The sequence below is a fragment of the Zingiber officinale genome, chromosome 9A (assembly GCF_018446385.1).
Source record: "Zingiber officinale cultivar Zhangliang chromosome 9A, Zo_v1.1, whole genome shotgun sequence".
NCBI classification, from domain to species: domain Eukaryota; kingdom Viridiplantae; phylum Streptophyta; class Magnoliopsida; order Zingiberales; family Zingiberaceae; genus Zingiber; species Zingiber officinale.
This window is the reverse complement of record NC_056002.1, coordinates 83,276,305-83,289,302: the sequence shown is the minus strand read 5'-3', so window position 1 is coordinate 83,289,302 and position 12,998 is coordinate 83,276,305. Positions and strand designations below refer to the sequence as shown.

The window sequence follows — 12,998 nt, the reverse complement described above, 5'->3', positions numbered from 1 at the left end:
AATGGAAGGTTTCCAAGCTCTAACAAATAGCAAAGGCAAAATTCTCAAGAAGAGCAAGTGGTGCCAAGAGCAAATTCAAAGATGTAAGGCCAATGATAAAGTGATCAAGCTATTGGTTAATTTATTGCCAAGTAATATTTTGACTCAAATTAGAGAATACAAGGATGCCAAGGAGCTTTGGAGCAAATTGGCGAAGATTCATGAGGTTCCCTCCACTGTACCAAATCAAGAGAAATCCAAATAGGGTAACTCATTGGATCAAGACCAAGAGGAAGAGGACTCCGAGGTTGAGAGATGATCAACATCGGAAGAAGAAGAACAAGAAGCTTCATCCTCCACAAAGTGCAAAGAAAAAGGCAAGGAGGGAGTATACTCCTTGTTTCATGTATATGAGGATGATGATGATGATGAAGCCTCCACCTCTAGGATTGAGGGGGGAGTGTAGATCATTGACTCTGGAGCGAGAAGAAGCCTTTACCTCCGGATCAAGTGAAGAAGAAGAAGATGATGCCACCCCTACAAGCAAAGAAGGTATAACTATTTCAATTTTAAATAATAAAAGTCACATTATATGCTTTGAGTGTAGGGAAAAGGGCACTAAAAGAGTAAGTGTCCTAAATTGGCCAAGAAGAAAGGCTAAGTGGCAGCTAAGGGCAAAAAGAAGCCCAAGAAGACCGGCCCGGTGACAAAGAAGAGAAAGGAATACATTGTATATTTCTTGTGTCATCAAAAAGGACATTATCGGAGATAATGTCCAAAGGGAAAAAAACTGGTCAAAGTCAAGAGAGGAAGCTCAAGTCAAGAGGGAGCTCTCAAGAGCAAACTCAAGGTATCATTTATTGAGCCTATCTCTTTAAGTAATGATAAAAAATATGCTAGGAATAGTTTATATCATTTTAATGTTATTTATCATGAAAATAGGAAGCGTGATAGAATTAAAGAAAATTATATAGCTAACCACTCAACGTAAGGTTAGAAAGATAGATAATAAATTAGGACATAATTCTAAGGGTTTTAAATATATTCCTAAGAAAAATAAAAATCAAGGCTTTAGTGAAAAATCTAAGGTTGAGAAGTTATGGAAAGAAAATCAAGTATTGAGGTCATGACTTGATAAATTGGAGAAGACCCTTAAAAAAATCACAAATGAAACACAAGGGTCCAAGAATCAAAACCTAGATTTAGATAAACAAGAGTCATCCTATGTCCATAGAGGTTTGGGATACAAACCGAAGGCTAAGAAGGATGTGGCTTCATACCACAGGGTTCCATATAGTTATGAAACCAACCTTAGGTCTAGCGGTCAAGTCAAAAATACAAGGGAAGTTATCCCTAGGAGTATTTTTGCCAAGATAAACTTGACTATGACTTCTACGAAGTCTAAGAATGTCACTAAGAAGGTTACAAGGGAAGCAATCCCTAGAATTGACTTGGAGAAAGTGACCAAGGCTTCTAAGAAGCCTAGAAACGTCATTAGAAGGTATCTAGGGAGGTTATCCCTAGTGAGTACCTAGAGTATCCAAGGAGCACCAATAAGTTTTGGGTTCCGATGAGCATATTCTCTATGCCCTAGATGGGTTTAGAGAGTATCAACTCTAAATGGGTAGGGTGGTTAACCCAACCTTGATAAAGTTAATACTTGGAGGCATTTTCAAGGTTTTTGTTAACCTTTGAAAATGAAAATGATAAATTGATTACTCTTTGAAAGGGTAAAATGTGCCAAAATTTAAGAAATTGGACTTAATTTTAAGTGGCACAAATGAGGAAAACCAAAAGAAATGTCAAGTTAGATTTTGACATTTTCTTGAGAAAATGAGGGCACATCTAGGATCAATTTTAGGTTTTGCTAAGGATTTAGGATACTTAGATAGAATATCTAGATATATTTTATTTATGCTAAATTATCATACTTTGTTTGCCCTTCATATGGCATGCTTTGTTTGCCCATCATATGTCACACTTTGTTTGCCCATCATATGCCATGACATCATATTTTACATTCATGCTTATTATGAAAAAAAATAAAAATATCGTGTCATGTCATACATACATCATGTAGCTATAGTATGTTTTCTTTTAAAAATTTACTTATTTTGATGTATGTCATAAATCATCATGCATTATTTTAATTTTCTTATGATTAAAGACAATGACATTTACTAACAAGTGACATCCTAGGTGGATGTTCAAAATTTCTAAAATGCCTAGATAAATATGCATGATCCCTAGTTTAGGGAAAAACCAAAATCTACATCTCATAAAGACTATAAGGTGACTTGTATGTGTTTTATAGATACGAGTGAGATGTTAGGATGATGAACAAGACTCAAGATATTGATTTAGTGCATCTATTTGAGTTTTGATTTCATCAAAACATATAGTTAATGTGTACTCCAATCATTGAGAAAGCTAATGTACAAGCATGTGCATCGAGCCCAAAGAGCATGGTTGAAAATTGGTTTTGAAAATCATTTTAAATGTATTTTCAAAAACCTTGGTGAAGGTTATCTTTTGATAGTAATCATCATTGAAAAGTTAGACACAAACTTGGAAGAAACATTAAAGTTTTCACAAGATTTCAAGTTTGTGTCAATCTTTGAAAATAGGAAATATTTTTTAAAAAAACTATTTTTTCTTGATAGTATATACCCTAAATAATATCTACAAGAGTTTTCATGATTTTTAGAATTTTGTAGAATTTTTGGGGCATTTCTGAATTTCGCTGAAACTCACTTTCAGGAAATCAGAGCTTCAATCGATCACCCGATTGATTGGAGTAACTCAATCGATCAAGTGATTGATTGAGAAGGGTATTATCGTGAGCAGAAGCTCGTTGAATCAATCAACCGATCGATTCAACCCCGGCTGGATCGATCAGTTGATCGATTCAAGCAGTTTTTCCGCGAACAGTACCTCGCTGAATTGATCAGTAGATCGATTGAGCAAGCAACAATCGATTGAGTCCCAACCCAACTGGAAAATACTTTAAGCCACTTTTAGTCTCTTTAACCACTCCTAAACCCTTGGAATACATTTATATACATTTAACGGTAATTTTCATGATGAAAACAAGGAGAATTGGTTAAGGAACACTAAATTGAAGTTTAGGATGAGGTTTGTTTCAATATTGAATCTTTTAAATCTCAAAACTTCAAGTTTTTGGATTTCCTAAAGGTTTAGGGACTCCAAGTCATTGTTGGTGCAATGACAGAAGTTTGGAGCATGTCTTTAGGGGGAGTTACTCTTTAAGAACATGAAAATTATTTTTTTTTCAAACACTTTGAAAGGTCGTTAACCTTCTTTAGAGTAAATACCCACAGTTGTGCATTGAAAAATAATGGAGAGTAGATATCTTCGTTGTTAAGTTGTGAATGCTCAAGGATGAGCATTATGAAGTGGATTAATGCTCAAGGGTGAGCATTAGCTACAATGAAGGGTATGAGACTTTCATTGTGGTGTTGTGACCAACATGATAGGTTGTGAACAACATTGAGTAACTCTTCAGGAGGAGAGTTTTTGATATGTGCCAATAGGGGAGAATGTAGGGTTTAAGTTAGACCTTCATTGTCTGCCCCTCTAGGAAAGTTTGGGGGAGAATGTAGGGTCTAAATTATGCCTTCATTATCCAAAGGGGGAGTTTGCCCTCTAAGAAAGGGAGAGAATGAAAGAAACCCTCATTCATGCATTAACATGAAGAAAAAGTTGAGGCTATGAGATTAGCCTAACTTAAAGGTATTGTCAAATATCAAAAAGGGAGAGATTGTTGGTGCAATATATCCTGGGTCAAGTTAACTAGGTTGACTAAGCTTGAGTTGGCTCAAGCTTGAGTCTTGATGTTTGGGTTTCGATGTTTGACAATATATGGAAATTGTAGGAGTAATCGTCCGATTGGGGAGTTTGTTGGTGCAATTCTCCTTCTGGTCAAGGGATAACTAGTTTGAATTGAAGAAGAGTCAAGTAGGTCAAGGTTGATTTGATACTTGACTGGGAAAGTTCTAACTGGAGGTTAGGGAAGGGAAAAACTTAGTGAGTGAAGCTAGACAGTTAGAAAATCCTGGTGAATGAAGTCAGATGAAAGACCTAGTGAGTGAAGCTAGGCAGGTGAAAGTCCCAATGAGGGAAGTTGGGCAGTGGAAAAATCCTAGTGAGTGAAGCTAGGTGAAAGTCCTGGTGAGTGAAGCCAAGTAGATGAAAAGTTCTAGTGAGTGAAGCTAAGCAGATGGAAAGACTTGATGAGTGAAGCCAGGCACGTGAAGATCCAGGTGGCTTAAGATTGACCAGACACCTAGTGTTGGGAAGCTCAAGTAGATCAAACGATTGATCAGATACTTGATATGAAAAAATCCAGATGAGTCAGTTGGTGCTAGAGGGATTGTAGGATGCATATAGATTTGATCCGATTAGATTGCATTACGTTGCACTTCGACGAATTGTTTACTATCGTAGTTTAGTTACATTTTTTGTCCATTTCATTCCTTTCCCTTCTTTATCCTTAGCATTAATCAGAACCAAACTTTCATTTTCAATAAATTAATCATAAGATTTCTATATGTCTGGTCAGAGATGATCTAGATCATTTCTTATGTTATATTAGTATACAGAGAATTTTAGTAATTAATCGTTTGTATATGTCACGATAACAACATTTATCGCATACTCAAAAATCCAACACGTTACCAACGTCTGATAGGAAAATTAATTTATTTGATCATGATAAAAATCTCATTTTTAATCAACACACTTAGTCAAGTACGCGAGAGTCCATATGACCTCATCTTGACGCAGTTGATCGCATATACTTAAAGAATTCTCTTGCACAAGGTCTACTTTTTCTTTGTGAAAATAATTTAAATTTAATAGGATTTTGTGATGCAAATTGGCCAAGTAATATTACTATACAACAATATGTGACCGATAATTGTTTTTTTTTAAAAAAAACTGATTTCTTGAAAAAGCAAGATGCAGACTAGACTACATTATCAAGGTCATTAATTAAAACAAAGAAAAGTATAGATCTATGGCCTCAATAGATAATTTGACTAAGACATCTGTTACGATATTTGTGTCATCCAAAATTAGTGACTTTATATTGGAGCAATCAAATATTATATTGTGACAATCAAACATACATACAGATTAGGAAATAAGTAGGAAAATATTATACTATATATATATATATATATATATATATATATATATATATATATATATATATATATAATTTATCGCCGAACATGAATATACACAGAAATTTTTTTCCCACTTTCTTTTACTATTAAAATTTTCAAAATCATCTTTAAATTTGATTTTCGTCGTTACCTAGTTACCCTTTCTCATTACATTTCCTATTTCAATTAAACTGGTCTCTTATTTACAATAACCTAAAATATTACAATTTAAAAAGACCATGCAAATAAATCGAATATAGATTTACAACTAACCACTAAATTTACAATTAACACTACATGTACATTTTAACTTAGGAAAAAAATGCAATTTACAAATTATTCAAAAATTATTTTCACTTAAACTAGGCAATCAGAATTGAATCACAAGCTAAAATTAAATAAAAAAAAATTAGAGATCACCTGCTTGAAAAACCCATAGATCATTTCAAAAAGCAGTAAATTATTGAGGCAGAATTACATTTTCTCTTGGTACATTTAACTATTCCTATTCGATTGTCCCCTGCTTTGCTTATGGTCTTGTGTAACATTTACGATGTTGTTGGTCCCTGTAAATAAAATTAATCTGACCTATGTTTTCTTTTGCCGAGACCATATATAATGTTGTCAATCACATGATGTCACCCATAGCTTTCCATTGATTGTGGTCTATTTGATCAGTGGCATAAAGCTGTTTGGTGATAACTCGACTTCATAATAAAACATTTAACATCAGTTTATTTTGGTGATGACTGGGGTTTGGAGGCCATCATCAAAGAAGAGACGATTTTCCACACCATTTCAAGTGCACATATAACAGTCAGTCTCATAGTCAAGTCTGGATGATCGACACATAAAAGGAACAATCTGATCCATAGCTAAATCATAACATAAACAAACGCAACATTTGGAATACTAGTGTTAGAAGTCATTGTATGAAAAAGCAAGGGTTAGGTCAGATCTGCTAAGTTTCAACAGATGAGCAATGATTTCACATGCACCTTGAGCAAAGATGGAATTGGAAAGACCATTTCTTTAGCTAGCTTCTCGCTCATCATTTCTCAAAATAAGTAATGCCTGCTAGAAAAAGTGTCCTTTTGTAACATGTCATCATGAAGCTTATAGTCCTATAAAGGCACATTGCTTTCTTGCATGCTCTGGAATCAACTTGGCTGCCATCTCTATTGGGGCTCCCTTCAACTCTGGAGACCAAAAGAAAATTTCAATGAGATTCACCTAGTCTAACACATTTATGCTGATAATATTTAAACGTGTGTAGAAGTAATTAATTCCTCAAACTAACCATGAGGCTTGAAATTAAAGAGCGGGGGTAAAAACCGGCCATTTGGTAAGCGAGTATTTGGATCACGTAGCTCATTAAAGAAAGGATGGACTAGCGCTTCCAACTGCATCCAATCAAGTTTAACATTTAAAAGGAAACAAAGTTAGACAATGCATGTAGAAAAATCAACGAGTATATGGCATTGCTCTCAAGTAATTGAAGTATCTGATTGTATATACTAACTGCAGTGCATCGTAAGTTTGGGGAGTATTGTAAAAGCCTGGAAACAAGATCCACAGCTTCATGAGGCATTTGCTTATGGAATATCTGGAAAAAGATGCAGCATTCAAACTTTATTGAAGATGAAATGGAAAGGAAGTTGTATGCAAGATTTTTCAAGCATCAACCATCAGGAAAATTATGCTGGTGTTACCTTGTGCCAGGGATGGGCCTTTATCTGCGGGAATTTGTATTCTGTGTAGTTAGGGTTCATGCATTTGATTTCTTCCCTTGTGGGTGTACCAAGAACCTGAAATGAGAAAAGCAAGGGAAATAGCTCAGTCAAGAATCCAATGGCTGATCGACAATGCATAAAAGACCAGAGAAAAAAAACATTTAGTAGCAGCCAAGACTGTCAAGTCAAACTTCGCAATTAGCAGTTTTTTACCTTTATAATCTCAACAAGCTGGTCGACTCCACTTTCTCCGGGAAAGAGAGGCTGTTATATATATAAAAAACACTCATACCAGCATTTCATGTGGGGCAAATAAATGCACAACTAAAATAATAAATAGATATTCCAAAAGAATAGTTTCCAAGGTTACCTGTCCAAGCATGAGTTCAGCAAGAACACAACCAGCAGACCAGATGTCAATCGCTGTAGTATACTCGGTTGCACCAAAGATAAGCTCAGGAGCTCTATAGTATCTAGAACAAATGTATGAAATATTTGGTTCCCCCTTTACCTATGGTAAACAAAGAACAATTAATAATTTAATAATACTAAATTGATTGACAAGGATTTCACATTTTCAAAAGAAAAACATACCAAGACTTTTGCACTGCCAAAATCACATATTTTCAGTTGATGAGAATGTGGATTCACCTACACAAAAGTAACTAAATCAGAAAAGTCATGCTAATTACAAAAAATAGTTGTTGAAGAGGCTTCTAAGGCAACAAAAATAAACTTAAAAACACAAATTAATTCATAGTGATCAAGGCACTTATGTCTGAAATACAAATTCATCAAATCAGCAGTAGACAATGAAAGAGACAAAACTAAATAAAAAATTCTAGAGATGAAATATACCAAAAGATTTTGGGGTTTGATGTCTCTATGGCATACTCCAATGCTTCCATGAAGATAGGCCAATGCTCTACAAATCTGTTGTATTCATAAAACAGTTTCAGAAGTGGTGTCATCCCAACAAGATATGAATATACTTTTTTAAGAAAATAAATAAATAAACAAACAACTATTTAGCTTGTAGAATTTGAGATTGACCCAGTGCTCTTAAAACTTATGCACAAGCTGCCATTATGTAGATTTAGGCAGCAATCAAAAATATTCTTAACGTTCACTTGGCTTTGCCAGTATAATCTTTTGTTAAGGAAATGGAGAGTAGGAAATGAATGTACGATGGAGGGAAGGACAGAAAAGGGAAAATCTCTCCTAATTCTCACAAATTGGTGGGTTTGTAAATTATCTGCAAAGGTGAGGAATCAGGGGGTATAATTTAGTTTCCACCTAAATCTTTCCTCAAGAATGCATTTTGAAATGTAACAGATTCTTGAACAGAAATTATCTAAGAAAAATACAGTTTGTAAAATGCATCAACCAGTTAGAAAGATCCAAGAAAAAAAATGATGAAATCTCAAACACTAAACCCAAGTCTCCAACCAACCTGGTACACATACAGCTTTACATATATCAGTGGCACTCGTTGGTTCATCTTGTTGTAATGTTTGATAACTCGATGAATTGTCTCTGGTACATACTCCAGTACAAGGTTCAGGTACAGGTCATCTTTCTCAGTAGCTGAGAAAAAGCAATGCTTCATAGAGATGACATTTGGGTGGTCTAAAATGCGCATAGTCTGCAATTCTCGGTTCTTGTATCTTTTGTCTTGTAGGACCTTCTTAATAGCTACAGTTTCACCCGTCTCTAGGCATTTGGCCTATAAAACAAAAAGAAAATGTCTTTGATATTGTCATCTGCAAAAAATATTGAAAAATTAATATATAAACTGCACTTTTACGTCACTTAACCAATTGGACCATAAAAGCAACGCAGAACAATACAGAATTAAAAAATCTAAACTAGTTCACAGCTGACCTGGAAAACTACACCAAAAGATCCACGTCCCACAACACGTTCAGCCATATAGCTTATGGTCTGCCATCAAATTGAACAGTGTGTAGAGAATGAGCATGTATTTGCAATGTTCCATGGAAAACAACAATGAAGAAACAAGGAAATTTGGTGTGTTAATTGTTTATAGTATCAATTTGTCTAGATTACATAACCCATCACAATATTTTGATTCGCTTGTATCTTGATGATCATACTCCTCATCAAAAGCATTGATTTCTTTATACAAAAAATAAAGAAACTGTGATAACTGTGGCATTCATGCACTAGAACAAGATTTACCTGCTTTGGCTCACCATTTCTTCCCCCAATAGTTGTTACAATTATATGACCTGCTTCAGTCCCATTCCCATCAACCACAGTAGCTTCAGTTTCCTGCATTAATCCAACCATCTAGGTGACTTAGTTAACTGGCAGATCTACATATCAGTTATAGCACACAGGACAACTTTTGAGGGGGGAAAAAGTATACAGGATAATTGTCGCTTGACTCATAACTAATGCTACATATCTACCTTATCATCCCTTAGTTTCATTTCTTTCATCACATCTGGCAACTTGTCCATAGCACCAGTTGTCCCACTTGTTCCTTTAGACAACAGATTCATAGAATTCATGTGCTTGAGATAGAAACCTAAGGGCCTCCACCTCTCAATCAATCTTAAGTAAGTTGGTAAAAGTAAAACTACATTCCTGTTAAGAAATGAAAGGCAAATATTAGTAAAGCATAGAGATACAAACTTTCTTTTAATGCAATAAGATTGTTTGCAAACTGTCTTATTTACATAAAAATCATTCCATAAGAAAAAAAGTTAACAAAATAAACAACGAGATTCAAATAAGTAGGTCTTTCTTTCTTACAAGAAATTTTAATATCTATCCATACTAATAGCCGGATGGCAAAGAGAAAATTGACAAAACAAGATGAAACAGTGTACCTTAATGATTTAGAGCCTTTGATCTAGTTTTGATGTTAAATCCAGTCATCTAGTGTCCAATAGGAATTATCAAGAAGCGACCAGCAAATCAGAGGTTTGTCAAGCAGCAAGCATGTTTCATGTAATTTTGAAGAGTTCAAGAACATGATATAAAGTCTAGCATGGTTACCTGAAAATAGAACATTTAAAGGAAGCCCTAAAATAGGATTGAATTTTCAATCAATCATCATCTAAAATAGCCATCACTTGATGCATTCATGGAATATTGCACATTACATGATTAATTGTTCACTTCATAATATACAGCATTAAGTATTATGATGGATAACACACCATATCTTTATTTTGTTACTAGCACAAATATTTTGCATCAGTGCCAAATCACTAGCTAGCTGCTTTACTGCATCTACATGCAACTTTAATTTCCATGCCCCAGTATCTAGTACAACGCCCAGTGCAGATTCCAGAATACAGATCTAAAAACGAAAGAAATTATGAATATACCAAGTGATACTGCCTGCAAAGTTTGATTGTTGATCTAGGCAATGAAACAAAAGCATTGGGGCGTAATACCAAATTCCACATTTGCAGCAAGTCCTAAGAACATTGTGGATTTCAACTTAAAAATGAAGAGATCGAAATTACCTTGACCCTCCCCCTTTTTTAAAAAAAAAAATCCTACAAAAACTCCTACTGACCACATATTGTTACGTTCCCGAACGAGAGAACTCAAGTTATTGCGATTGTTCCATACAACATGACCAAACAAAAAACAAAGCTATCGAGTGGCTAACAGGATGAAACCAGACAGTAGAAAATCTAACAAACCAAAGAATTTCCCACACATGCTTGAAGAAAAATAAACGAACAGAGTGAGAGCGAGAGAGAAAAAAATAGGAGATCCTACGATCTAGCCAGGTAATCACCAATCCACCGATTACAGTGGATAAGTATCCAAAGAAAAACAGTTTGCTTTAATCCGAGAGGAAAATGCGTTGATCTTGTCATGAAGTCTCAATCCAACGAGAAGCACAAAATCAGGCATAAAAAGTTCAGTTTTGATAACGCCGAAGAGCTCTCACCTGACCAACCATCGATCCTTGGATCGTCTGTCGATCTTCTACGCAGAAGGTTGCACAGAACACTCAACTGACGCTAGTGGTGGTGGTGCTGCTGCTGCTACTGCTTCGCTTGCGAATCCCTCCACTCCGAACACTCCCCCCAGCCAGTCTCCTCCGGAAAGAAACGAGTGATAATTGACGGCCGACCAAGGGTAAAGGGTTCCTTCCTTGTACAGAGCACCTCTCAATTATTGGTTTAGCGTTTTTTTTAGTGTCGGAAAAGGCGTAGGGGAGAGAGAGAAGGGAGGACAATAAAAGAGAGCCGGCCAGCCACATGACCTTTATTTGACTGTTCAAATCGTGAATCATTCATTATTTTGACCGATCATCCTCCATTATGGTTTCGTCTGCGATTACAATTATACCCAGGCTAGCTGAAGTATACATATACATTATGTACGTATTCAAAAAAAAAATATTAATTTGAATTTTTTTAGGTTAAATAACTCAACTTTTAAACCTTAAACACAAAAATTTATTGACATAATCAGAACCTTTAAAAAAAATAAAAAATAAAAAATATAATCAATTCCACGAATGCTCACGCCTAACACCTATATTGGATGAAATGATATCCTAGGTAATTTATTCTATACAATCATGGGCGACATTCTATGTGGATTATCTGACTTGGATAAAACTAAATTTTTTATTCTCCTCTTTTATTTGTATGTAATTTTCTTCTCTCTCTTGTATGCAAGTCTCTCTCCTCCATGCACGTTAGTATTGGTCTTTAAAAACTAGCACGTTGGTATTGATTTACATGATCCACAAGTATGTTGGTGCTGGTTTTCGCAAATCAACACCAATGTTGTGCTCATTTTCACAAACCAACACCACGTTGATGTTGATTTTCGTAAACTAGCACCATGTTAGTACTGATTTACGCACCAATACATTGGTCTTGGTTTTGTGCAAACCAACACCAACATGGTGCTGGTTTACGCAAACTAGCACCAACAATGTCACACCTCGAGAGTAAGATTGTCCGACGAAAATCAGACAGCACCTCCCCTGTAGAAATGACAAATGAAACATGTAGACAATGTCACAAGGCTACTCACAAGCTATCAACAGTAGCTCTCATGGATGGAACATATACAACCACGCAGCTATATACACAACTCACACGGTTGAAATAAAAAGAACATAACCACGCAGTAGTATAATAAATAGTCCACACGACTGTAACAAAACACAGCGGAAGTCACAAAATAATGAACGCAAAACCATAAAACAACTAACTGCAAGGCGGCTCGGCTTGACATCACAACATCAAACCAAATAAAAGAAACCACAAGACTAAACTCCAAGTCCACATCATGTTATTACAATACCAAGTTCACAAATTCAAAACACCAACAAAGCAAGAAACAAATCCAGAAAATCATCCTCGGATGTAACGTGGGACCGACAATAAGGATCCTCCATGTGTCCTTGTATCATCTACCTGTTAGTTAGAGCCCTAGAGCCAATCATTTGATGATTGTATTATGGACTTGTTGTATCATATTCTTATATAAATAAAGGCATGTGTTTTAGTTATTATACTTCTTGTATTGGTGTCAAATAAACTAAGTATAATGGCATCCTTGAGTAGACGGTTCTCACCTATATCAATCGGTTAGTTGAACCGATAGTGAGATGATATAGGGAGCACTACTCTTAATCATTCCTAGTCGAGTATTAACATTCAGGGACAATGTTAATGCAATAAGACTAGCATATAGGTCAACTCGATGACTTGATCTCGCAAGTCATGGATATAGAGATATCAAGTTGACACATGGGTATGCATTGGAGAATGTATACTGAATGACCCGCCATGAGAAAGTATCATGGATCGTTATATGAGTGTCATATACTTTCTCATGTGGCTATTAGTATGACTACTAGTCCTTAGACCTGAAGTCACCATGGTTCCCTACATAAGGAAATTATGTACTTTGGTTTCGTCAAATGTCACCCGTAACTGGGTGGACTATAAAGGCAATTATTGGGTATGTAACAAATTATGCAGAGGGATGTGAATGATGTAGATGGGATCTATCCCTCCTATATGACGGGAGCGACATCGATATTCTTGATAGAGTGAGACCACGAAGTGCATGGCCGTGC

At 35.5% G+C, this 12,998-nt stretch overlaps 1 protein-coding gene across 3 annotated transcripts; it reads right to left on the bottom strand.

The window, feature by feature from the left end:
• Nucleotides 1–6,019: 6,019 nt before the first annotated feature.
• Nucleotides 6,020–11,122, bottom strand: LOC122019748 (shaggy-related protein kinase alpha-like). Of its 3 annotated transcripts, none has more exons than XM_042577251.1 (14): nucleotides 10,842–11,122; nucleotides 10,093–10,235; nucleotides 9,337–9,514; nucleotides 9,104–9,196; nucleotides 8,786–8,845; nucleotides 8,355–8,627; nucleotides 7,760–7,834; nucleotides 7,496–7,552; nucleotides 7,272–7,412; nucleotides 7,115–7,165; nucleotides 6,881–6,976; nucleotides 6,691–6,774; nucleotides 6,469–6,571; nucleotides 6,020–6,367 (listed from the first exon to the last, which is right to left on the bottom strand). In XM_042577251.1, the coding sequence occupies exons 1-14, from the start codon at nucleotides 10,851–10,853 to the stop codon at nucleotides 6,285–6,287; spliced, it is 1,449 nt and encodes a 482-aa protein (XP_042433185.1). In that variant the 5' UTR covers nucleotides 10,854–11,122; the 3' UTR covers nucleotides 6,020–6,284. The 3 variants fall into 3 exon arrangements, with proteins under 3 accessions (XP_042433185.1, XP_042433187.1, XP_042433186.1); XM_042577253.1 differs by lacking the exon at nucleotides 10,093–10,235 and adding an exon at nucleotides 9,760–9,928 and having other exon boundaries at nucleotides 10,842–11,121; XM_042577252.1 differs by lacking the exon at nucleotides 10,093–10,235 and having other exon boundaries at nucleotides 10,842–11,121.
• Nucleotides 11,123–12,998: the final 1,876 nt, after the last annotated feature.

What these genes read in the sequence shown, in the direction of transcription:
- LOC122019748 (XM_042577251.1), bottom strand. An exon ending in GAAATGGTGAGCCAAAGCAG is followed by an intron (nt 8,846 to 9,103) that starts GTAAATCTTGTT and finishes ATTTGATGGCAG; the next exon opens with ACCATAAGCTATATGGCTGA. An exon ending in CAAACTTACGATGCACTGCA is followed by an intron (nt 6,572 to 6,690) that starts GTTAGTATATAC and finishes GATTGGATGCAG; the next exon opens with TTGGAAGCGCTAGTCCATCC.